Source organism: Panthera leo, chromosome E2, assembly GCF_018350215.1.
Source record: "Panthera leo isolate Ple1 chromosome E2, P.leo_Ple1_pat1.1, whole genome shotgun sequence".
Classification (NCBI taxonomy): Eukaryota; Metazoa; Chordata; class Mammalia; order Carnivora; family Felidae; genus Panthera; species Panthera leo.
The window spans coordinates 6,395,493-6,420,865 of NC_056693.1; the positions used below are offsets into that span (position 1 = coordinate 6,395,493).

Consider the following 25,373-nt stretch of genomic DNA (forward strand, 5'->3'; position numbering starts at 1 on the left):
AATGGGGGTCAATAATGGTCAAGCATATTTTCCTACATAATTTTCATATTAATTAGCATTGGGTTATTTAAAGGAGTCCAAATTAATCAACTTTGACCTGTGAAATGATTTCTATAGAATGATTTATAGAATCAAAGTATAGAATAGTGACTTCTATAGTGAGGTGTATATATACATCATGCTCTCCTTTTTACTTGTATTTACTCCTATTGATCCCAGGTATCTTGTCTCATTCCGTTTCTCTACTAATAATCTTAATTGATGGTTCCATTCAGGGGTCTGAAGATTAGGAAAGTTATTAATTTCTGGGTTGACGAACTTCTCTGGGAAGTGAAAAATCCAGTGGGACACACAGCCTTCCCCACCAATCCCTCAGATGTCAGAACACAGTAGTTTGTGCTGTCCTTAATAGGAGAACCCATCTACCTACAGGAATCAAGGGGGGAAAACGAGCCTTCCACAAATACTCCAATAGTGTCCTAGGAGGGTCTAAGTAGAAACTCATAATTGTTTTTCATAATTAACAACTAAGTGGAAAAGTTTCAGACATATCTTCAGCTCCCAAGCCTGTACTCCCAGTGCAGCAACAAATGAAATAATTGTACTTCTGAGAGAGGTGACCTCACAGGATCACAAACCTATATCTCAGAGTCTGGCTGCCTCCGTCCCATATACAGACTGGCTGCCACATCCTTCACACTGAGCCTCTCCCGGCAGCAGGAAGGAGTTGGTGAAGCTTTCTATTTCAGTCTGGCAGCCAGTGTCTGTATACAAAAAGGCAAAATGAGAGCCTGGGTGAATGACCATATCAGAGAAGGGCAATCTTGTGTGTGTATTAAATGATTCATTGTGAAAGTCATGCAGGAAGGCGGAATAATTCTGAGGCTTGAGCTGAGCTAGAAGAGATGAAGTCCTAGACCTTCACCAATCCCTGACAGCTCCTAATGCAATGAAGGTAATCTTCGCTCATACTGATGGCTGGTGTTCAGTGCAAGTAATAATACACACTGATTTTTAAGTCCTTAAGGACTGAGCTGTAAAATTAATCTGCTGTGCAGTCTACATTATAAGAATCATAGAATGAATTTTCAAGCACTTGAATTACATGTGTGCCTCCATGCTTGTAGTAAAGAGTATGAAGAATGTACAGGAACCATGTGATCTTGTGCACAAAGTGTATGCAAATGGTAATGGCTTGATTTAAACAGTATTCTAATTCTAGATGCACCATGGAATTATGGGGACAGTAATTAAGTCTTAACTGAAAACAGCCATATCTGTGGATTATAGTGTATCTACATTCATTCCGAGCAACAGGTAAGGAGCAGCTGACATAAAAATGATGAGTTCCAGATGGCACCTGTCAGGTTCATATCATGTTCTTTCCACCCATTTAAAAATTATTCTGCTATCAATACAAAAACCAAGTACTTTGGTTTCTAACATGTGTAAGAATACATGCCTTGCAGATGCCATTTTGCACTACTGTCTTTCATATTAATACCAGTCACAAATCTTAGTTCATTGATAATAGTTTTCCTTAACTCAGGAATTAATAAGTAGATAATTGTATCATCTGAAATCCATACCAATTTAGTTTCTTCCTTACACTATTTTATCATGCATTAGTGTTTTATGTCCAAAGTTTATGGAATTATGTGTGGTAATTCAACAATTCCTGTGATTGCTACCATTACACTTGGCTTCCTCACATAAAAGCAAATGAATCTTTCCTCTTGCCATCCTAATATTAACCCCCTTTTGCATCCACTACACATTACTTGTCATGGGACAGGTTCCAGACGTATGCTACTACCAGAATGCATGCATGGTTACTAAGCTATTTAAGACTCACCCATAATTGATATTATCCTGTTGAACAAAGCTTTAGAAATTAATGCAAACTGGTAATAAAAATTGCACAATACCACCACTCTAAAATCAACCACAAGGTGTCAAATCAAAACTAACTACAGATCTGGATTATTGGATGGACACAGCTAACTAGCTGTCTAGCAGGCCATGGAGGCTCAGGGCACTGTTTCTAGCCCAACAGGTTCCCAGTCCCCACGCAGCCTGAAGGAGTAGATTTGGACAAATACTTAATCTCTCTGTGTGTCTGTTCTCTTCACCTTTTAACTACAGCCACAGTAGTGCCAACCTCATAGATCGTGGACCATGAAGAAGTTCTCATACGAGTGCCGTCACAGGAGTGATTTTATAATACGGCTCTTTAAAGTTCTGCATTCAGCCCTCGGAAGCTGCTATGAAAAGAAGACCTCAAGTAGGCGTATCCAAGGGGCAAGGAATGGAAAGCAGAGCATAGTGGATTTCAGCTGATGTGATACATGTTGCGCATGTCTCATATTTCCATGAAGGAAGTTCTAGCCCAGAAGGCAACTGTCAGTGACTGGGACCAGAGACAATGGTCACAAGGGATCTGGCCATCGGTCCGATCTTCTTCACACAGACTACCGTTGGAATCCTGGGCAATTTCTCACTTCTTTGTCATTATATCATCCTTTCCTTCACTGAGTACAGGTGGAGGTCCACAGATTTCATTCATAAGCACCTGATTATAGCCAACTTCTTAGCCCTACTCTGTAAAGGAGTCCCCCAGACCATGGCAGCATTTGGGCGGAAACATTTCCTCAGTGACACTGGATGCAAACTTCTTCTCTTTCTTCACAGAGTGGGGAGGGGAGTGTCCATTGGTAGCATCTGCATCTTGAGCGTCTACCAGGCCATCACCATCAGCCCTGGGAACTCCAGGTGGGCAGAGCTTAAAGTTAAAGCGCCCAAATACATTTTCCCCTCGATTTTCCTGTGTTGGGTCCTGCAAATGCTGGTGAATATCATTTTTCCTATCTACTTAACGAGCACATTGAGCAATAAGAACATCACAGACAAAAAAGATTTTGGATACTGTTCTTCGGTTCGTCATGACAAAACTAGTGACTCACTGTATGGACTGTTGTTATCATTCCCCGATGTGTTATGTCTGGGGCTCATGCTCTGGGCCAGCAGCTCCATGGTTTTCATCCTGTACAGGCACAAGCAGCGAGTCCAACATATTCGAAGAACCAATGCTTCTTCCAGAATCTCCCCGGAGTCCAGAGCCACCAAAACTACCCTTCTCCTGGTGAGCACCTTTGTCTATTTTTACACCCTGTCCTCCATCTTTCAACTTGTTATGAGTCTTTTTGATAATCCCAGCTTGATCCTCGTGAATGTCGCTGCAGTCGTGTCTGTGTGTTTCCCAACTGTCAGCCCCTTTCTGCTCATGAGCCACAACTCCAAGGTACCCAAGGTACCCAAGGTACCCAGGCTCTGCTTTGCCTGGAGAAGGAATATAAGACCTCCTTGTCTTATGAAAAATATGTAGACTGTATGTACTTCTACAATGTACAGCTGCCAATTCATTCACCCCCCTCACAGTCCTAAAAAAAATGTATGAGTCACAAGGAATGGTAAACAGGAAAAGTTGACCATCTTCTTTAATATAAACAATAATTCATAGTAACACTGTAATGAGACATCATTATCTTGTAAATACTCATATAATTGAAGTTTTTCTAATACTTTCAGTAAAGCATTTCAGAATTTATTCAATAATAAACACCAGGTCTTGAAACAATCTGGATATTACAGATAAGTCTTCAAGTGTGTGAATTTCAATCGAAAGCAATACATTTCCAAGAAAAGAACCTGGCTTGAAATCATAAGATATGTGAACATGGCTTAGCGGGTAGCCTTGTCATTCCTCTGAGAAAGTAATGTCCCCACTGCATAAAGAATAGCCTGGCCAGGGGTGGTGGAGAAAAAAATCCGTTTTCGGGCAATGTAGTCTCTGTGAGCCACTTATGAGTTTTGTAGGTAATTCACATCCTTAGAGAGTGGTCCCTAATTTATTTGAAACATGATGTTAGGAAGGGAGATGAGCACGTTGATCATATTTTCATGTAGAAATGAACAGACCGGGTCAAAGAAAGCCACAAAAGGCAAAATATGTTTCTGCTGATATTTAAAGGCCATCAAGTGAGTGTCAACAATGTAAACAGAAACGTGTTGTGATCTGGAGAAAGCAGATTTTTCCCTATTATGTTAAGATGACTTGGCCACATGGGCAAGAACGGGGTTTGGAGGTGCATGATCCAGTCTCCTTGTGGGCACACACAAGCCTCGGGGTCATTTACGCAGGTATTCAGCTGGGAATTCAAATCCCTGAACTCAGCATTTTCTTTTACCTCTTTGCCCAGCAAACAGCGAACGTTATCGTGTTTATTTGTTTTCCGAAAATCTTTGCAAGTGTCAAATACATGCTCACCCAGATACTTCTTCAAGTGGCTGATCAGGAGTCTCCAGGGCAGATCTTCTGTGATGGGTTATCAGTGCTCTCTTTAGCAATTTTATTTTTTTTAATGTTTATTTTTTAAATTTATTGTCAAATTGGATTCCATACAACACCCAGTGCTCATCCCAAAAGGTGACCTCCTCAATACCCATCACCCACCCTCCCCTCCTCCTACCCCCATCAGCCCTCAGTTTGTTCTCAGTTTTTAAGAGTCTCTTATGCTTTGGCTCTCTCCCACTCTAATCTCTTTTTTTTTGTTTTTTTTTTTTTTCCTTTCCCTCCCCCATGGGTTCCTGTTAAGTTTCTCAGGATCCACATAAGAGTGAAAACATATGGTATCTGTCTTTCTCTGTATGTCTTATTTCACTTAGCATCACACTCTCCAGTTCCATCCATGCTGCTACAAAGGGCCATATTTCATTCTTTCTCATTGCCACATAATACTCCACTGTGTATATAAACCACAATTTCTTTATCCATTCATCAGTTGATGGACATTTAGGCTCTTTCCATACTTTGGCTATTGTTGAGAGTGCTGCTATAAACATTGGGGTACAAGTGCCCCTATGCATCAGCACTTCTGTATCCCTTGGGTAAATTCCTAGCAGTGTTACTGCTGGGTCATGGAGTAGGTCTATTTTTAATTTTTTGAAGAACCTCCACACTGCTTTCCAGAGTGGCTTCACCAATTTGCATTCCCACCAACAATGCAAGAGGGTTCCCGTTTCTCCACATCCTCGCCAGCATCTATAGTCTCCTGATTTGTTCATTTTGGCCACTCTGACTGGCATGAGGTGATATTTGAGTGTGGTTTTGATTTGTATTTCCCTGATGAGGAGTGACATTGAGCATCTTTTCATGTGCCTGTTGGCCATCTGGATGTCTTCTTTAGAGAAGTGTCCATTCATGTTTTCTGCCCATTTCTTCACCGGAGTATTTGTTTCTCAGGTGTGGAGTTTGGTGAGCTCTTTATAGATTTTGGATACTAGCCCTTTGTCTGATATGTCATTTGCAAATATCTTTTCCCATTCCGTTGGTTGACTTTTAGTTTTGTTGGTTGTTTCCTTTGCTGTACGGAAGCTTCTTATCTTCATGAGGTCCCAGTAGTTCATTTTTGCTTTTAATTCCCTTGCCTTTGGGGATGTGTCAAGTAAGAAATTGCTACAACTGAGGTCAGAGGTCTTTTCCTGCTTTCTCCTCTAGGGTTTTGATGGCTTCCTGTCTCATATTCAGGTCCTTTATCCATTTTGAGTTTATTTTTGTGAATGGTGTGAGAAAGTGGTCTAGTTTCAACCTTCTGCATGTTGCTGTCCAGTTCTCCCAGCACCATTTGTTAAAGAGACTGTCCTTTTTCCATTGGATGTTCTTTCCTGCTTTGTCAAAGATGAGTTGGTCATACGTTTGTGGGTCTAGTTCTGGGGTTTCTATTCTATTCCATTGGTCTATATGTCTGTTTTTGTGCCAATTCCATGCTGTCTTGATGATTACAGCTTTGTAGTAGAGGCTAAAGTCTGGGATTGTGATGCCTCCTGCTTTGGTCTTCTTCAAAATTACTTTGGCTATTCGGGGCCTTTTGTGGTTCCATACGAATTTTAGGATTGCTTGTTCTAGCTTCGAGAAGAATGCTGGTGCAATTTTGATTGGGATTGCATTGAATGTGTAGATAGCTTTGGGTAGTATTGACATTTTGACAATATTTATTCTTCCAATCCATGAGCACGGAATGTTTTTCCATTTCTTTATATCTTCTTCAATTTCCTTCATAAGCTTTCTATAGTTTTCAGCATACAGATCTTTTACATCTTTGGTTAGATTTATTCCTAGGTATTTTATGCTATTTGGTGCAATTGTGAATGGGATCAGTTTTTGTCTTTCTGTTGCTTCATTATTAGTGTATAAGAATGCAACTGATTTCTGTACATTTTGTATCCTGCAACTTTGCTAAATTCATGTATCAGTTCTAGCAGACTTTTGGTGGAGTCTATCGGATTTTCCATGTATAATACCATGTCATCTGCAAAAAGTGAAACCTTAACTTCATCTTTACCAATTTTGATGCCTTTGATTTCCTTTGTTGTCTGATTGCTGATGCTAGAACTTCCAACACTATGTTAAACAACAGCGGTGAGAGTGGACATCCCGGTCATGTTCCTGATCTCAGGGAAAAAGCTCTCAGTTTTTCCCCATTGAGGATGATGTTAGCTGTGGGATTTTCATAAATGGCTTTTATGATGTTCTTTCTATCCTGACTTTCTCGAGGGTTTTTATTAAGAAGGGTTGCTGAATTTTGTCAAATGCCTTTTCTGCATCGATTGACAGGATCGTGTGCTTCTTATCTTTTCTTTTATTAATGTGATGTATCATGTTGACTGATTTGTGAATGTTGAAGCAGCCCTGCATCCCAGGAATGAATCCCACTTGATCATGGTGAGTAATTCTTTTTATATGCTGTTGAATTCGATTTGCTAGTATCGTATTGAGAATTTTTGCATCCATATTCATCAGGGATATTGGCCTGTAGTTTTCTTTTTTTACTGGGTCTCCTTCTGGTTTAGGAATCAAAGTAATACTGGTTTCATAGAATGAGTCTGGAAGTTTCCCTTCCCTTTCTATTGTTTGGAATAGCTTGATAAGGATAGGTATTATCTCCGCTTTAAACGTCTGGTAGAACTCCCGTGGGAAGCCATCTGGTCCTGGACTCTTATTTGTTGGGAGATTTTTGATAACTGATTCAATTCCTTCGCTGGTTATGGGTCTGTTCAAGCTTTCTATTTCCTCCTGATTGAGTTTTGGAAGCGTGTGGGTGTTTAGGAATTTGTCCATTTCTTCCAGGTTGTCCAGTTTGTTGGCATATAATTTTTCATAGTATTCCCTGATAATTGTATCTCTGAGGGATTGGTTGTAATAATTCCATTTTCATTCATGATTTTAACTATTTGGGTCATCTCCCTTTTCTTTTTGAGAAGCCTGGCTAGAGGTTTGTCAATTTTGTTTATTTTTTCAAAAAACCAACTCTTGGTTTCATTGATCTGCTCTACAGTTTTTTTAGATTCTATATTGTTTATTTCTGCTCTGATCTTTATTATTTGTCTTCTGCTGCTGGGTTTAGGCTGTCTTTGCTGTTCTCCTTCTAGTTCCTTTAGGTGTGCTGTTAGATTTTGTATTTGGGATTTTTCTTGTTGCTTGAGATAGGCCTGGATTGCAATGTATTTTCCCCTCAGGACTGCCTTCGCTGCATCCCAAAGCGTTTGGATTGTTGTATTTTCATTTTTGTTTGTTTCCATATATTTTTCAATTTCTTCTCTAATTGCCTGGTTGACCCATTCATTATTTAGTAGGGTGTTCTTTAACCTCCATGCTTTTGGAGGTTTTCCAGACTTTTTCCTGTGGTTGATTTCAAGCTTCCTAGCATTGGGGTCTGAAAGTATGCATGGTATGATCTCAATTCTTGTATACTTCTGAAGGGCTGTTTTGTGATCCAGTATGTGATCTATCTTAGAGAATGTTCCATGTGCACTCGAGAAGAAAGTATATTCTGTTGTTTTGGGATGCAGAGTTCTAAATATGTCTGTCAAGTCCATCTGAACCAATGTATCATTCAGGGCCCTCGTTTCTTTATTGACCGTGTGTCTAGATGATCCATTTCTGTAAGTGGAATGTTAAAGTCCCCTGCAATTACCACATTCTTATCAATAAGGTTGCTTATGTTTGTAATTGTTTTATATATTTGGGGGCTCCCATATTCAGTGCATAGACATTTATAATTGTTAGCTCTTCCTGATGGATAGACCCTGTAATTATAATATAATGCCCTTCTTCAACTCTTGTTACAGCCTTTAAAGTCTAGTTTGTCTGACATAAGTATGGCTACTCCAACTTTCTTTTGACTTCCAGTAGCATGATAGATAGTACTGCATCCCCTCACTTTCAATCTGAAGGTGTCCTCAAGTCTAAAATGAGTCTCTTGTAGACAGCAAATAGATGGGTCTTGTTTTTTTATCCATTCTGATACCCTATGTCTTTTGGTTGGAGCATTTAGTCCATTTATGTTCAGTGTTATTATAGAAAGACATGGGTTTAGAGTCACTGTGATGTCTATAGGTTTCATGCTTGTAGCGATGTCTCTGGTACTTTGTCTCACAGGATCCTCCTTAGGATCTCTTGTAGGGCTGCTTTAGTGGTGACGAATTCCTTCAGTTTTTGATTGTTTGGGAAGACCTTTATCTCTCCTTCTATTCTAAATGACAAACTTGCTAGATAAAGGATTCTTGGCTGCATATTTTTTCTCTTCATCACATTGAAGATTTCCTGCCATTCCTTTCTGGCCTGCCAAGTTTCAGTAGAGAGATCCATCACGAGTCTTATAGGTCTCCCTTTATATGTTAGAGCATGTTTATCCCTAGCTGCTTTCAGAATTTTCTCTTTATCCTTGTATTTTGCCAGCTTCACTACAATATGTCGTGCAGAAGATCGATTCAAGTTACGTCTGAAGGGAGTTCTCTGTGCCTCTTGGATTTCAATGCCTTTTTCTTTCCCCAGATCCGGGAAGTTCTCAGCTATTATTTCTTCAAGTACACCTTCAGCACCTTTCCCTCTCTCTTCCTCCTCTGGAATACCAATTATGCATAGATTATTTCTCTTTAGTGCATCACTTAGTTCTCCAATTTTCCCCTCATACTCCTGGATTTTTTTAATCTTTTTCTCAGCTTCCTCTTCTTCCATAATTTTATCTTCTAGTTCACCTATTCTCTCCTCTGCGTCTTCAATCCGAGCCGTGGTCGTCTCCATTTTGTTTTGCAGTTCATTTATAGCATTTTTTTTAGCTCCTCCTGACTGTTCCTTAGTCCCTTGATCTCTGTAGCAATAGAGTCTCTGCTGTCCTCTATACTGTTTTTAAGCCCAGCGATTAATTTTATGACTATTATTCTAAATTCACTTTCTGTTATATTGTTTAAATCCTTTTTGATCAGTTTGTTAGCTGTTGTTATTTCCTGGAGATTCTTTTGAGGGGAATTCTTCCATTTCGTCAGTTTGGATAGTCCCTGGAGTGGTGCAGAATTGCGGGGTACTTCCCCTGTGCTGTCTTGAATAACTTGTGTTGGTGGGCGGGGCCGCAGTCAGACCTGATGTCTGCCCCCAGCCCACCGCTGGGGCCACAGACAGACTGGTGTGTACCTTCTCTTCCCCTCTCCTAAGAGTGGGATTCACTGTGGGGTGGCGTGGCCCGTCTGGGCTACTTGCACACTGCCAGGCTTGTGGTGCTGGGGATCTGGCGTGTTAGCTGGAGTGGATCGGCAAGGTGCACGGGGGCGGGAGGGGCAGGCTCAGCTTGCTTTTCCTTTGGTGATCCACTTCAGGAGAGGCCCTGCAGCACCGGGAGGGAGTCAGACCCGCCACCGGAGGGATGGATCCGCAGAAGCACAGCGTTGGGTATTTGCGTGGTGCAAGCAAGTTCCCTGGCAGGAACCGGTTCCCTTTGGGATTTTGGCTGGAGGATGGGCGGGGGAGATGGCGCTGGTGAGCTCCTTTGTTCCCCGCCAAGCTGCGCTGTGTCGTCTGGGGCTCAACAACTCTCCCTCCCGTTCTCTTTCAGCCCTCCCACTCTCTGTGCAGAGCTATTAACTTATAACCCTCCAGATGTTAAGTCCCGCTCGCTGTTGGAACACACACTCTCCGGCCCCCTCCGCTTTTGCCAGCCAAACTCGGGGGCTGTGCTTTGCTGGTGGGCCACCCCTTCGCCCCGGCTCCCTCCTGCCAGTCCATGTAGCGCGCACCGCCTCTCCGCCCTTCCTACCCTCTTCCGTTGACCTCTCGTCTGCACTTGGCCCCGGAGACTCCGTTCTGCTAGTCTTCTCACGGTTTTCTGGGTTATTTAGGCAGGTGCAAGTGGAATCTAAGTGATCAGCAGGACGCGGTGAGCCCAGCGTCCTCCTACACCGCCATGTTCCTGACCAATCTCTCTCTTTAGCAATTTTAAATCTAGTCAGATTGAAAGCCAATTCCAGAAACCAAAGAACCAATTCAGAAAACTCTTCCTCAAATCTTGTTTCTCTAGACTCACTAACAGCAGAATGAGTAACTGCTTGATACACTCACATGGAATCCTACACAGCAATGCCAGGGGATGACACACAGCAATATGCAGCCATAAAATCCCAAACAACGTAAGAAATGTTAAAAGTCAAACACAACACACTTAATGCTCTATGAATCCTCTTTACATAAAATACAAAACAGGCCAAAACAACCTATGCAGTTAGAGGTCCAGCAGTGTTTCCCTTATGAGTGGTGACAGGGAGGGTCAGCGAACGAGGGCTTCTGGGGGTTGATGATATCTGTGCATTGATGTCTGTGCTGCATACAGAAATGTGATCAGTGTGCATAGTGTTGTTGATCTGTGTACTGTATTAGTGTATCTGTGTTTGTAAAATTTTAAAATACATACCATCAATAAAATCATGAGCTATTGTGAGACTTATGCATAATGTCCTTACATTATCAAGAGGGAGTTTAAACATAGACTAAAAAGACTGTGATTAGTTTTTCAAATCATACTGAACTTTCTAGACTGCGACCTAACAAATACTAAGTGTACGCTTCCAAAGAAAAGGGGTCAAATGTATACTTGCTTTTAAAAGCTTTTTCCAAACCTACAGGAATTGAAGTAGGAAGTAAGAATAAAGCCAAAAATAAGAATACAGTCAGAATAAGAATTGGAGAACTTAAAAGTGTTTTTTATGAAATTTAGAACAAACAGCACAGTATATTCATATCAGGTAACATATACTTCAGGGTTTGTCTTTATTAGGACTCTCAAAAATGAGTAAAATCTGATAAATGGTCACAGCAAAGAGGAGCTGGAGGAGACATGTCCACCAAATGCAAAGTTTCATCACATACATGATGTGTTCTCTGTTGGCAAGTTAGAGGCCTCAGTCTCAATCGCACTGTCTCATGCACTATCACCTCTGTGCCAGTAGGGGTGGCTGACATAACCCACCAAATTCAGAGCCTGGTCTCCCAGTGAAGTTCACTGGAACTCTGGGCACATCCACAGTGCTCAGTCCCTCCAGGAGTGAAGCAAAGATCCAGGTTTCCTTGGTTTCCCATCACATATAAGGAAGCCCAGCCCTTCCTGGACTCCTGGTGTATGAGAGACAGCACACATCACTGTGAGTCGTTGGAGCCTCTGACAAAGGGAGGCATCTCCATGGGAAGCCCCACGGGTGTATGAACTTGGGCACTCTGCAACATAACTATATGGTGTACTTTTTAGAATTAGTGATTATCTTGTTAGTGAGCTCTCGTCAAGCAACCCTTAAAAACCTTGGGGTATCTTGGCGTGGTATTCCAATGTTGGGAAGTGTCAACATGGACTCTCCTTCTGACAAGGTTAGAAGGGCACCAACATTCCATGTCCCATGGAAAGTGCATATTCGCAAATGAAGACATATGGGTCCTAGCAACGTGTCAGCTTGAGAAGAATCAGTGGTACCTACCCCTTTAGAGGAAATTTTAAATTCCACACTATAGCCAAAGTCAATGGCACTAGGAAGCCACAATCATCAGAAAGTGTCCTAAAAGCACGTCCCTGTTCACTGACGGTTTAGGTAGGCTGCACCCTCATGGTGTCCAGTGGGCCACTGGGTCTGGTTAGTGTCAGTGCTGGCTCTGCAGATCTGAAATCAGAGGCAGTTCCTTCCTCCATTGGTCACATCTCAGATTCCTCAGCTGTTGCCAGGGGTCTGGCTGTTAAGTGTACCTCTTGGAAATCTATGGCAGATTACGGACCATCTTGCCTTTCTTGAGGTGTGACCCGTGGAAACCAACTGCAGTGCTGAAATACTTGTCTGGGTTACTCATTCAGATGCCCATGGTGAGGCCTGTTCTTTACACAGTTTGCCCAGAATCAAGCTGCTGACTGAGACTGAGGTATCTGTGATTGGCACACTTGTGACTCCTGGTAAAAGTTGACCCTTCCGTTTTTATGACTCATGAGGCCCGGACCTGTGTGTGGGACCACTGACACCTCCAGCCCCACAATTAACACTGGTGCCTCATCGCAGCTGACACTTTCAATCCACCTGTCAGCTGCCACCAGTTACACCACCTGTGCTCTTGAAAATAACGTGTGTCATATCCTAAACTTTCTGGAGCATTTGCATTCTGGGCACAGTAAGTCTCTTACAGAAAAAAACTAGCTCCAAAAAATGAACCAGTAGTCCAACACCACCTCCCTAACCTCTGTCATCTTGATCAGAAATCCCAGCGATGGAATGTCTTGTCCAGAAATGCACACCTCATCTCAGCTTCTCCAAGATAATGAATAATGGAGGAACCAGGAGGTTGCATGAAAACATTTTCAAACTCCAAGGGCTACTCTGACCCTTTCTTGCGATAATGTGTCTTTCTTTCCCTTTAAGAGCAGCCACAGAACATCCTGGTTGGTCATATTCTCAAGGGCATCACAGAACAACGAAGCCGAAGAGATCACTCAATTAGGTATTGAGAACTGTGGTGGTGTTTCAGTGTTGTTGTTGTTATTTTAATAAACTATTTTAGAACAGCTTTAGATGCAAAAATACAAAGATGATACAGATTTCCTACAGATACTCAATTTCATTGAGGACTAATATCTTACATCAGTATCTACACTCGTGATAACTAATGAACCAATATCAATGCATTTTTCTTAACTAAAGTAAAAACTTGATGAGCATTTGCTGAATCTTTACCTAATGTCCTTTTTCTGTTCCAAGAAACCATCCAGACACTAAATCTTGTTTAGTGCTCATTTCTCCTGAGTTTCCACTTTGCTGTGACAATTTATCAGATTTTTCTCATTTTTGATCATCCTGACACACTTGAGGAGTACTAGTTGGGAATCCCGAAGGGCCCTCCGTTGCGATGAATGTGATAAATTTCTCATGATTATTGTGGGGTTCTGTTTTAGGGAAGAGGACCGAGGGTATGATATGCCATTTCCAGTACAGTATATCAAGGGTACATTCCACCAACATGACTTATCACTGTTGACATCAACCTACATTCCCTGCATGAGGTCATGTGTATGAGGACTCCTCGGTGAGACCTATGCGACCCCTTTTCACACTGTACTATTTGCAGAGAAGTCACTGTGTGTGACTGACATTTAGGATACGAATGTTATGTTCTGCCTTCTTAAGGATAAAGTTTGTACATAAATTATGTGAAATTCTTCTAAAAAGGAGATCTCATTTCTCTGTTATTTATCGTGAGATTTCTTCATATCAGTTTAGACTCATACACATTTGTTTTATACCCCGAGTTAGAATCCAATACTGCTTCTTCTACTCTTTTTTAAAATCAAAGAGTTAGGGGCACCTGGGTGGCTCAGTCAGTTAAGCAACTGACTCCTGATGTTGGCTCAGGTCATGATCTCACTGTTCATGAGATTGAGCACTTCATGGATCTCTACAGTGAAAGGACAGAGCCTGCGTGGGATTGTGTCTTTCTCCCTCTTTCTCTGCCCCTCCCCCGCTCCCATGTGTTCTCTCTCTCTCAAAATAAATAAACATTTTAAAATATAATAATAAAATGAAGTGAAAGTGTTCCAGTTTGACCATGAGGAGCTCTTTCGGGTGACTCCCGTGTCCCTCTGACATAGCCCATTTTTAGAAACCAAGTTGTTTAGCACGTCCTGACTTATGGCACCGCAGCTCTGTAGGCTGATTTCATACACGTCCTGTCCTAGTCCAGGCTGCACCGTCTCTCCAGGAAGCCCCTGGCTGCTGCTGTGGGAGAACCGTGTCATGGACCAAGGCATGGACACTAGGTATGCTCACTGCTCCTGGGTGTCACTGTGTTCACACCCTCTCAGCTCAAACACCAAGAAAAAGTACGTGTGTGTGCTGAACCGCTCGTGTGCACATAGGTAGAAACGTGTGTGGGGGGCGATTTGTGTCCATACAGAGTCAACATGACTTCAGGCTGATGTCTCCAACTCTAACCCATTCCTCATGGATCATTCTATGGGATGGCCACAAGAAAGCAGAAGTACAGGGAATGACATGGAACATTCCGAGGTAGAGGAGGAGGGACACCTGGATGCCTGGGAAGGGAACACCTTACACAGCAGGAGATACGGGGGGGGGGGGGAGGGGAGAGGCGGAGTATTAAGGATCATTCATCTTACAGGACTCCCCCTGGACAATGGCATTCTAGGGGGGCTGCACGGCAGGGACACCATCCCGCTAGGCCTGGAGGACAACACTTCCAGACAAAGAACATCACCCTGGGCTTTGAAATCTAAGGGAATTTTCCCTCCTAGATTTTTTACTTACTGGGGACAGGTGACATTTCTTCTTTCCAGTTTCTCTATGCTTGTCTATGCTCTCCCCATCCCACCACTGTATTCAGGAAGCAGGGAATGTGTCTGCATTCATAGGTTGATAGGTGAAGACAGGTTTTTCACAGGATGAATCACATCTCAAGTCTTAATCACACTACTTAGGTGATATTTAGATGAGATTTGGGACTTAGAGTTGCTTCCAAAATAAGTTTACACTTTGGAGCTACTGGAACGGGGAGGAGGGGTGAATGTATTTTGTCAGTGAGGATATGAATTTGGGGGGTCTTGAGGGCTGAATACTATGAACCAACCTGTTTCCCCCTGAATTGATAGGCTGAAGTCCTAAATCCCAGGATCTCATTACTCGATTGTACTCACTCCGAATGATATGCCCATGAGTACACTCCTGGGTAACCACTCCATCTCACTCCGGAGTCAAGACCAAATCCGCTTTTTCCATTAAGCAGCACTGATTAAACTGCCATCTTCAGGATACCAGGCACCACAATGAAACAAAACTGCTTCATTCATCGCCACTTTGTCCACGTATGTCCCATACTCAACCATTTGATGAAACGTCGGCATGCATCAGTGTCCACCTTTGAAACTCCTCTGGTTCCTTCTTAGAATTTCTATGGACTTTGGGGCACCTGGGGGCTCAGTCGGTAAAGCATCCAACTTCAGCTCAGGTCATGATCTCGTGGTTCATGAGTTTGAGCCCACATAGGGCTCTGTGCTGACAGCTCAGAGCCTGGAGCCTGCTTTGGATTCTGTCTCTCTCTCTCTGCCCCGTCCCCACTCACATGTTCTTTCTCTCTCAAAAATAAATGAAACATTAAAAAAAATTTTTTTAAGTATTCTATGGACTTTTTCAGCAAATGCAGTGAATATAAAACGACATTGTGCACAAACATACTTTATATATCCCCAGTAACACTACAGGATTTTGTGTTTTGTATCCAGGAAAAGCAGCGTCTGGGGAGAGTATAGTCTCGGCTCATAATGAAAAAGGGGCAGACAGTTGGAAAACACACAGAGATCACCACAGCGGTGTTCACCAGCCACAAACTGGGATTATCAATATAAGCAACACTAACATGAAAGATGGAGGAGAGGGAGTGGAAAGACACAAAGGTGCTCACCAGGACAAGGATGCTCTGAGTGGCTCTGGACTCAGCAGAGGATCTGGGGGAGACATTAGTGCTGTGAATGTGCTGGACCCGCTGCTTGTGCCTGTGCAGGAGGAAGACCATGGAGCCACTGGCCCAGATCATGAGAACAGAAAATAAAACCTCAGGGACCACTATCAACACTGCATAGAGTAGGACTGTCACTGCCTCCTGATGGATAGTAAAACAGTACCCCAAATCTCCTTCCTGTGTGATGTTTTTGGTGCTCCATTGGCTAGGCATATATAACACATACAGAGGAAACACTAAATTTATAAATGCATAATGATTCCAGCAGAGGAAAATGGAGAAGCCAACATAGTTTGGGGCTTTGACTTTAAGATCCTTCCAATAGGAGTTCATCGGGCTGATCGTGATGGTCTGGAAGACACTCAAGAGGCAGGTGCTGCTAATGGACAACCCCCTGCCCACTCTCTGAACGTACAAAAAAAGTTTGCATGCAAATGTAGTGAAAAAAGATTTCAATCCCAAAGCTGCCAATGTCTGGGGGACTCCTTCAGAGAGAATGACCAAGGAGTTGGCTATAGTCAAGTGCATGAGAATCAAACGGGTGAACCTCAGCCTGCGTTCAGTGTGGTAAACGGACACGTAATGATAAAGAAGAACGAAATTGCCCACAATTCCAATTGTCGTCTGTGACAAGAAGATTATTCCTACTGTCAAATGCCCTGAAGCTAATCTATCATACATGTTTTCCTTTATATTATGAACAACAATCATTTCTCTGGGCGAAGCCTCACTGAAGGTTTTTTACACCACAAATAACATGAATCGAGTGCTCCGATTTGATTGCCATGACTTCCTGTGATTGGAAGAGATGGAGACATTTGCAGTCTATTTAACTGAAAAGTCCGCAGGAAGGATGAAGTGCTGTTATCCTGGAGAAGCAATGACAGGTGAGAGCAAATGGAAAGAAAGCACAAGGCAACATTTTCAGAACAACCTGAAATGTGCAAGTTATATTGGAAAAAGGAAAACTTGATCACTATCACTTCCTAAAACGAATTAAGTCTGACTGGATTGCTTACATAAATCTTAAAGGTACAATGGATTCATCCTGAAAAAGAAAAAAAAATGTCTATACCTTAGAACACGATATTATTTCTTGAACAGCACAGGGCACATTAACCATGCCAGTAAAATGACTTTGTATTACATGAATGGGTGGTTCTCATCCAAACATCCCCACCACACACACACAATTTGTAACCAGCAGAAAGAATTCCTGAAGACCACACAAGAGAATAAACAATGGACAAACCGTTCCAATAGAAACTTCAAATAAGAGGGTACTCAATAGATAATACAGGTGTAAAAATGTTCTATGTCTATAGTAGTCACATAATTTCAAATATGACACTACCGCCTGGTGCCATCAAACACGACATAAAAATCTAAAACAAGGAGGACAGGGGTGCCTTGTTGGCTCAGGTGGAAGACCATGAGACTCTTGATCTCAGGGTTGTGAGTTCAGACACATCATTGGGTACAGAGATTACTAAAATAAACAAACTTTAAAAAAAAGAATAAAAGGAGAGTGAGAGAAACAACAAGTCTTTGCAAACTTGTGGATCAACCAAGAATCTTGAAACTACTGGCAAACATTAAAATTTGGAAACCGTGTGGTAGTATCAACTTTAGCTGTCTTGGATATACTATGTCCCAACAAATATACAGCTATGAATATACTCAACAAAGTGTGTCTGGTATCCCTAAAAGACTGGTTACAGAATTATATACCAGCACTACTCGTTACTCATAGTAGTCCAAACTCAGGAATACCCACTTCCCATTAACAGGACCAGCCATCGGTGAATGTTTTCATAGTCACACCATGGAGTCTTCTACAGCAGATCTAAAATGCTAACAAGACTACGCAAGAATACAAATCAATTTTCAAAAGTCATATGGCATGAGAAATAAGTCATCATTACACATTCAGGCAGTATGACTCTATTTATATCAAGTACAAAATGGGAAAAGTGATCTAATCTTTCCAATCTTGGAGAGTTATGAACCTATTTCCAAACATCACAATCCTACAAAGATAGCCAAGAAAGCTATACCTGTGGGGACAGTGACTTAGAGAGAACACAAGAAGATACCCGGAATTCTGACAACCACCTGTTTCTTCATCTTGGAATTGCACACACCGGTGTGGTCACTTGTGAAATACCAGTGAGTTGCATCATTAAAACGTGTACATCTTCTAGTTTTTTAAATACAAACCATCAAAATAAAATTTCAGGGAGCTGAGAAGATTCTGTGCATGTGTCTGGCTTGCTCAATGAGTCCGTACAGAAAGAAAACTTATGGACCAAAAGGTCCAGATTGGAGGTCAACGATGAAACATCACAGAATAATAATGGTGCTTACAATGAGTCTGAGATTTGGTTTAAAAAAATTCAGGAGAGCAGCATCCTAAATATTTGTTCCTTCTTGCTATATCTGCCATAGGAGTAACGATATTTACCAGCACATACAGGGTCCGCAAAGGACAATGGAAATCCCAATATCCTGGGGAGGCTTTAGCTAATCTCCACCCACCTGGAGGTCTCGGGGCGAAGACGCAGCTGGTGCCAATGAACACACCCTGCCAGCGTTGTGAGGACAGAAAACAGATGTGCACTCAGAAATGCATCGAAGAATGTTTCAACTCATGGCTGCCAATGTCTTGGGGACACCTGTAAAAGGAAATGACCAAGAAGCAAGTATAATCAGGTGCCTAACAATCACATCTCAGGATCTCAACCTGGATTCCCTGTAGAAGAGGAAGAGACAGACGATGGTAAAGAAGGGAGAAAATGCCAAGGATTCCAACCATCATCAATGAAGAGGAAACTGTTCTCATTGCCAAATCCTGGAGTCCATTCTGACAGATCCCAGTGAGTAATACTGGTCTTCAGAATCCGAGTATCCTGCACTGGAACATGTCTTTTCGACTGCATGTATCATATCAGTTGAGACACATTATCTCTGGGAAACATATTTACTTCAGTTTGACTGTGTCAAGGTGCCTCCCACAGGGGAAAAAATAATCTTTATTTTTTTTTAACGTTTTATTTATTTTTGAGACAGGGAGAGACAGAGCATGAACGGGGGAGGGTCAGAGAGAGGGAGACACAGAATCTGAAACAGGCTCCAGGCTGAGCTGTCAGCACAGAGCCCGACGCGGGGCTCGAACTCACGGACCACGAGATCATGACCTGAGCCGAAGTCGGCCGCTTAACCGACTGAGCCACCCAGGCGCCCCCAAAAAATAACCTTTAAATACCACTTAAAATGCATGAATCACTGCCTACTACCATACATATGGAATCTTTTTTCTTTTCCTAAAGGCATGATGGAGGCACGAACATTATTTCCATGGCAGAGATAAAGACAAGCTAGGCACACAGGGAAGCAATCTAAGTTCACACATTGGTTAGGGGCCGAGTGGAGACTGGAACCTGGCACGTTGGAGCGAAGACAGGGTCTGAACCTCTGTGCTCCACTAACAATGCACGTCAGCTGTGCCTTCAAATAGTCCAGACGCATATTTAATTTTGCATTTATACTTTTCCATCTTATTTCACACTATATTTTATTTTATAGGTTTGGTGTAAAAAGCATACATTTTTCATGAAGGATATTTTATTTAGGTGAATAACATATGTAAATAAAGTTTTAATATCATAATAAAGTTCAGAGGCATGAATGACAGGCTAATCCTGCAGGACACATCCCTGTGCCCACATTAGATTTCATAAATGCAGTATTTGCTAACAATACTTTGGCAGTAGAAAGAGTCCTTTCCTGTCACAGTAAGAACAAAAGTCATGGCTTCCACACACACAATATTACATCATAGTACCTTGTTCTCTAATCAACGGTTTATAAAATCCTACTATAAGATGAAACAGTTATTGATGATTATGTTTTAAATGCTGAGGTATTTCACAAAATGTGCATTGAGTGAAACTATTAGCACTAAGGCAAGATTGTAAAAGACAGTAAAATACAAGACACACGTAAAATGGTTCTAAGAATATGGAATTGTGTGTGTCACGTAAGTTAAAAATCATTAGAATATTAGTTCTGAGACTGGGATTCTTCTAGAATATTATTAAACCAGAGAGAATGAGCCAAGATTCACATGCCCCAGGCACCTCTTGTCTGGTCCCATAATTACAGTGAACTTTGCCCCAACTGACTCTTGCTTCCTGCTCTGGTATGATGTCATGGTTTTGTGAGTTTGAGCCCCATGTTGGGATCCCCACGGACACTGCAGAGCCTGATAGGGATTCTCTCTCCCTCTCTCTCTGCCCCTACCCCACTCTGCTATCTCTGTCTCTCTCAAAATAAAGAAATTAACGTATTTTTAAAAAAATTCTAAAAACAGATTCATCTACTTGATCTCTGTAAAGGATTAGAAAACTGTTTCTGCTCTACCCTTCTCTGTATTATAAGCAGAAGGCATTGTAAGCACACCTCTACTGACACTGAAAACTCTCAGCTCACACCCAAGAAACTAGTCCACCTCCCTCTTTAGCTCTTCCCCTGGTCTGTCCTGACCCTCAGGATCCCTTTCCAGACACGAACACTTACTCACACGTCCTTCCTTACAGGCACTGCCTCTCCGTCTGACAGAGAAAGAACTCACTGGACTCGTCACGTTGAAGGATGGGGGCGCAGCGTGAAGGTCACAGCAGCCAGTACGTGTGAGGGAGGGAGGCAGCCAGACCAGAGATAAGGCTTTGTGATCTGTGACCTCCCCTCCCGTCAGAACTGCAATTATCATTTCACACGTGGTGGCAGTGACAGCACAGCCTTCGGTAGCTGACAATACTTCTGAAAAACTTTCTCCCAGGACTAATTACCAAATCCAATTACAAGTTTGTGAGTATCTCCGAAGAGACTGTTGTCTGCTTTAGGAGGGGCTCTTACTTTTCACGATCCCTGATGGCAGAGAGGGGCTCACAGGGAAGGAGCAGTAAATACTGATGTCAGACAACTAAGGGACTGGCAGTGAGTGTGTGTGTCTCACAGGCGTCCTCAATTCCTGGCGTCCCCGATACCTGGTGGTGCTCTGGTGGGAAGGGCAAATCCCCAGGAGCAGAGTGGGGCCCGGGAGGTTCTTGGGCCACACAGGGAGAAGCGGTTCCACTGCTGGAAGGACACTTGGTAGAGGCTGTGAGGCCACCTGGGCCCAGCAGACCCCAGACAATGGTCACATTCGCTGGTGCTGAACAAGGTCATTAAGGGTGAAGCCTGGTGCCAGATGTGTGCTGTGATTTTCCATAATCCCTGAAATGCTGCTGCTACACTATCTCGTGAACTTTTTCTGGGGCGGGCTGGCACCTGGCTGCAGTCTCTGGGCATCAGCAGCAGCACAGTCCCACAAACTTTCCTGGGTGGGGCTGGCACCCGGCCATGGCTCGGTGAGACCCTCCAATGAGTCAAAGCCGCAGTACCTCAGAAGTGGGGGGCCGGGGGAGGCAGTCGCATCTGAGACAAAACTCAGGAGAGAGGTACTACCTGGGGCTTGGTCAGGAACAGCATAAAAGTGGGGAGTGAATGAAAGCTGAAGACAAAGGACAGGTGAGCGATTGCTGATCAGGGAGAAGAGAGTTCCAATACTAGAAACTGGGTAGCTGGGTGACGCCATTTTCACCACTCCTGCACATGCACATACCCACCTACAAGCGCCACAACAATCCACCCCAACAGGCTGGCAGCGCCAACTAGGGGAGAATGGAGCCATTACACTAACCCCGCCCAACTGGGCCAACCTCACTCTCCAAGAACAGAAGTCTCAACACCTGCTTAGTTTATGGACTATAAAGCACTTCATAGTCTGACTTCTAGGGGAAAAACGAAGTAATTTCAATCGTATTTCAGTCTGTTAGGAGGCCAATCTATTCAATTTTCTTTTTTTTTCCCTTTTCTTTTCTCTTTTTTCTCTTTTTAATTTCCTTTTTCTTGATTACAATAGGAGAAACAATTCATTTTTATTTTTAATTTTTATTAAAAATATTATTTTTTTACTATATTTTTTACTTTTGTGTAAATTGTTCAAATTCTATTTAATTCCATCACTTTATTTTACTCTACTTCACTATATTCATTTCTTCAAATTATAAAACGATTTCCTTTTTTATCTTCTCTTTTTTGTTTCTTTTTTCTTGAATACAGAAAGAGAAAGAATTCATTTTTAATTTTTATTAAAAATATTTTTAATTTTTTCAACTATATTTTTCACTTTTGTGTAAATTGTTTCAAATTCTAGTTTACTTACATCATTTCATTTTAGTCCACTTCAGTGGAATCATTTTTTCAAATTTTCAAACAATTTCTTTTTTCTTCTTTCTCCTTTTTTCTCTAATCCATCAAGCAACTTAAACACCCAGACCAAAACACACCTAGGATCTAGCATCATTCATTCAATTTGTGTGTGTGTGTGTGTGTGTGTGTGTTTAATTTTTTAAATGTAATTTTTTTTAATTTTAATTTTTTTAATTTTAATTTTTTAACCTCATTGATTCCTCTTCTCCCTTCAAAATGATGAAACAAAGGAATTCACCACAAAATAAAGAGCAGGAAGAAACGACAGCCAGAGACTTAACCAAAACAGATACAAGCAAGATGTCTGAACCAGAATTTAGAAACATGACAATAAGAATACTAGCTGCGGTCGAAAATAGATTAGAATCCCTTTCTCTGGAGATTAAAAAAAAAAAAAAAGTAAAAACTAGTCAGGATGAAATAATAAAAAGTGCTATAACTGAGCTGCAATCACGAACGGATGCTGTGGTGGCAAGGATGGATGAGGCAGAACAGAGAATCAGTGATACAGAGGACAAACTTATGGAGAATAACGAAGCAGAGAAAAAGAGGGAGATTAAGGCAAAAGAGCACAATTTAAGATTAGAGAAATCAGTGTCTCATTAAAAAGGAACAACATCAGAATCACAGGGGTCCCAGAAGAAGAAGAGAGAGAAATACGGGTAGAAGGGTTATGTGAGCAAACCATAGCTGAAAACTTTCCTAACCTGGGGAAAGACACAGACATCAAAATCCAGGAAGCACAGAGGACTCCCATTAGATTCAACAAAAACCGACCATTAACAAGGCATATCATAGTCAATTCACAAAATACTTAGGCAAGGAGAGAATCATGAAAGCAGCAAGGGAAAAAAAGTCCTTAACCTACAAGGGAAGACAGATCAGGTTTGCAGCACACCTATCCACAGAAACATGGCAGGCCAGAAAGGAGTGGCAGGATATATTCAGTGTGCTGAATCAGAAAAACATGCAGCCAAGAATTCTCTACCCAGCAAGGTTGTCATTCCAAACAGAAGGAGAGATAAAAAGTTTCCGAGACAAACAAAAATGAAAGGAGTCTGTGACCACTAAACCAGCCCTGCAAGAAATTTTAAGGGGGACTCTGTGATGGGGAAAAAAGATGAAATTAATTAATTTAATTAAATACCAAAAGCAACAAAGACTAGAAAGGACCAGAGAACACCACCAGAAACTCCAACTCTACAAGCAACATAATGGCAATAAATTCATATCTTTCGGTACTCACTCTAATATCAATGGACTCAATGCTCCAATCAAAAGATACAGGGTAACAGAATGCATTAGAAAACAAGATCCATCTATGTGCTGTTTACAAGGGACCCACTTTAGACCTAAGTCCTTTTGTGTCTTTAGACCTAAAGACACCTTCAGATTGAAAGTAAGGAGATGGAGAACCATCTATCATGCTAATGGTCAACAAAAGAAAGCCGGAGCAGGCGTATTATATCAGACAATCTAGACTTTAAAATAGAAACTGTATCAAGAGATGAAGAAGGGCATTATATCATAATTAAGGGGTCTATCCACCAAGAAGATTTAACAATTGTAAACATTTATGCACCAAACGTGAAAGCACCGAAATATATAAATCAATTAATCACAAACATAAAGAAACTCATTGATAGTAATACCATCACATTAAGAGACTTCAACACCCCACTCACAGCAATGGACAGATCATCTAATTGCAAAATCAACAAGGAAACAATGGCTATGAATGACACACTGGACCAGATGGACTTAACACTTATATTCAGAACATTTCATCCTAAAGCAGCAGAATATACATTCTTCTCCAGTGCACATGGAACGTTCTCCAGAATAGACCACATACTGGGACACAAATCAGCCCTCAGCAAGTACAAAAAGATCGTGATCGTACCGTGCATATTTTCAGACCACAATGCTATGAAACTTGAAACCAACCACAAGAAAACATTTGGAAAGGTAACCAATACTTGGAGACTAAAGAACATCCTCCTAAACAATGAGTGGGCTACGGAAGCAGTTAAAGAGGAAATTAAAAAGAATATAGAAGTCAATGAAAATGATAACACCCCAACCCAAAACCTCAGGGATGCAGCAAAGGAGGTCATAAGAGGAAAGTATACAGCAACCCAGGCCTTCCTAAAGAAGGAAGAAAGATCTCAGATACACAACCCAACCTTACACCTTCAAGAGCTGGAAAAAGAACAGCAAATAAAACCAAAAACCAGCAGAAGTCAGGAAACAATAAAGATTAGAGCAGAAATTAATGCGATCGAAACCAAAAAAAAAAAAACAGAATAGATCAATGAAACCAGAAGCTGGTTCTTTGAAAGAATTGACACAAGTGATAAACCACTAGCCAGTTTGATCAAAAAGAAAAAGGAAAGGACCCAAATAAATAAAATCAAGAATGAAAGAGGAGAGATCACAACCAACACAACAGAAATAAAAACAATAAGAGAATATTATGAGCAATTATATGCCAATAAAATAGGCAATCTGGAAAAAATGGACAAATTCCTAGAAACATATACACTACCAAAATTGAAACAGGAATAGAAACTGAACAAACCCATAACCAGTAAGGAAATCAAACTAGTAATCAAAAACCTTCCCCAAGGGGTGCCTGGGTGGCTCAGTCGGTTGAGCATCTGACTTCAGCTCATGTCATGATCTCACAGTCCGTGAGTTCTAGCCCTGCGCTGGGCTCCATGCTGTCAGTTCAGAGCCTGGAGCTTGCTTCAGATTCTGAGTCTTCCTCTCTCTCTCTGCCCCTCCCCTGCTCACGCTCTGTCTCTCCATATCAAAAAAATTAATAAACGTTAAAAAAAATTTTTTATAATTAAAAAAAAAAAAACCTTCCCCAAAACAAGAGTGCAGGGCCAGATGGCTTTCCAGGGGAATTCTACCAAACATTTAAGAAGAGTTAACACCTATTCTCTTGAAGCTGTTCCACAAAAATAGAAACGAAAGGAAAACTTTCAAACTCATTCTGTGAAGCCAGCATTACCTTGATTCCAAAACCAGACAGCAACCCCACTAAAAAGAGGAATGACAGACCAATTTCCCTGATGAACAAGGATGCAAAAATCCTCAACAAGATATTAGCCAACTGGCTCCAACAATACATTAAAAAAATTATTCACCATGACCAACTGGGATTTAT

At 41.7% G+C, this 25,373-nt stretch overlaps 3 protein-coding genes across 11 annotated transcripts in view; 1 reads left to right on the forward strand and 2 right to left on the reverse strand.

The window, feature by feature from the left end:
- Positions 1-25,373, reverse strand: part of LOC122209070 (vomeronasal type-1 receptor 4-like) — a 105,900-nt gene that overhangs the window by 75,890 nt on the left and 4,637 nt on the right. For 6 of the 9 annotated variants that reach the window (XR_006197436.1, XR_006197435.1, XR_006197433.1 and 3 more), the window contains exon 2: positions 18,422-18,558. The gene's annotated coding sequence lies outside the window, so the exon portion shown is untranslated. Of the gene's footprint in view, positions 1-682; positions 765-18,421; positions 18,559-20,461; positions 20,898-25,373 lie in introns of those variants that run through there. The other 3 variants (XM_042920691.1, XM_042920690.1, XR_006197438.1) reach the window with 3 other exon arrangements.
- LOC122209077 (vomeronasal type-1 receptor 4-like) lies at positions 2,357-3,385 on the forward strand. Its single transcript, XM_042920702.1, has one exon. It carries the CDS (start codon positions 2,426-2,428, stop codon positions 3,383-3,385), a length of 960 nt encoding a protein of 319 aa, XP_042776636.1. The 5' UTR covers positions 2,357-2,425.
- Positions 15,586-16,740, reverse strand: LOC122209076 (vomeronasal type-1 receptor 4-like). The gene has a single exon (XM_042920701.1). The coding sequence runs from the start codon at positions 16,592-16,594 to the stop codon at positions 15,602-15,604; it is 993 nt and encodes a 330-aa protein (XP_042776635.1). The 5' UTR covers positions 16,595-16,740; the 3' UTR covers positions 15,586-15,601.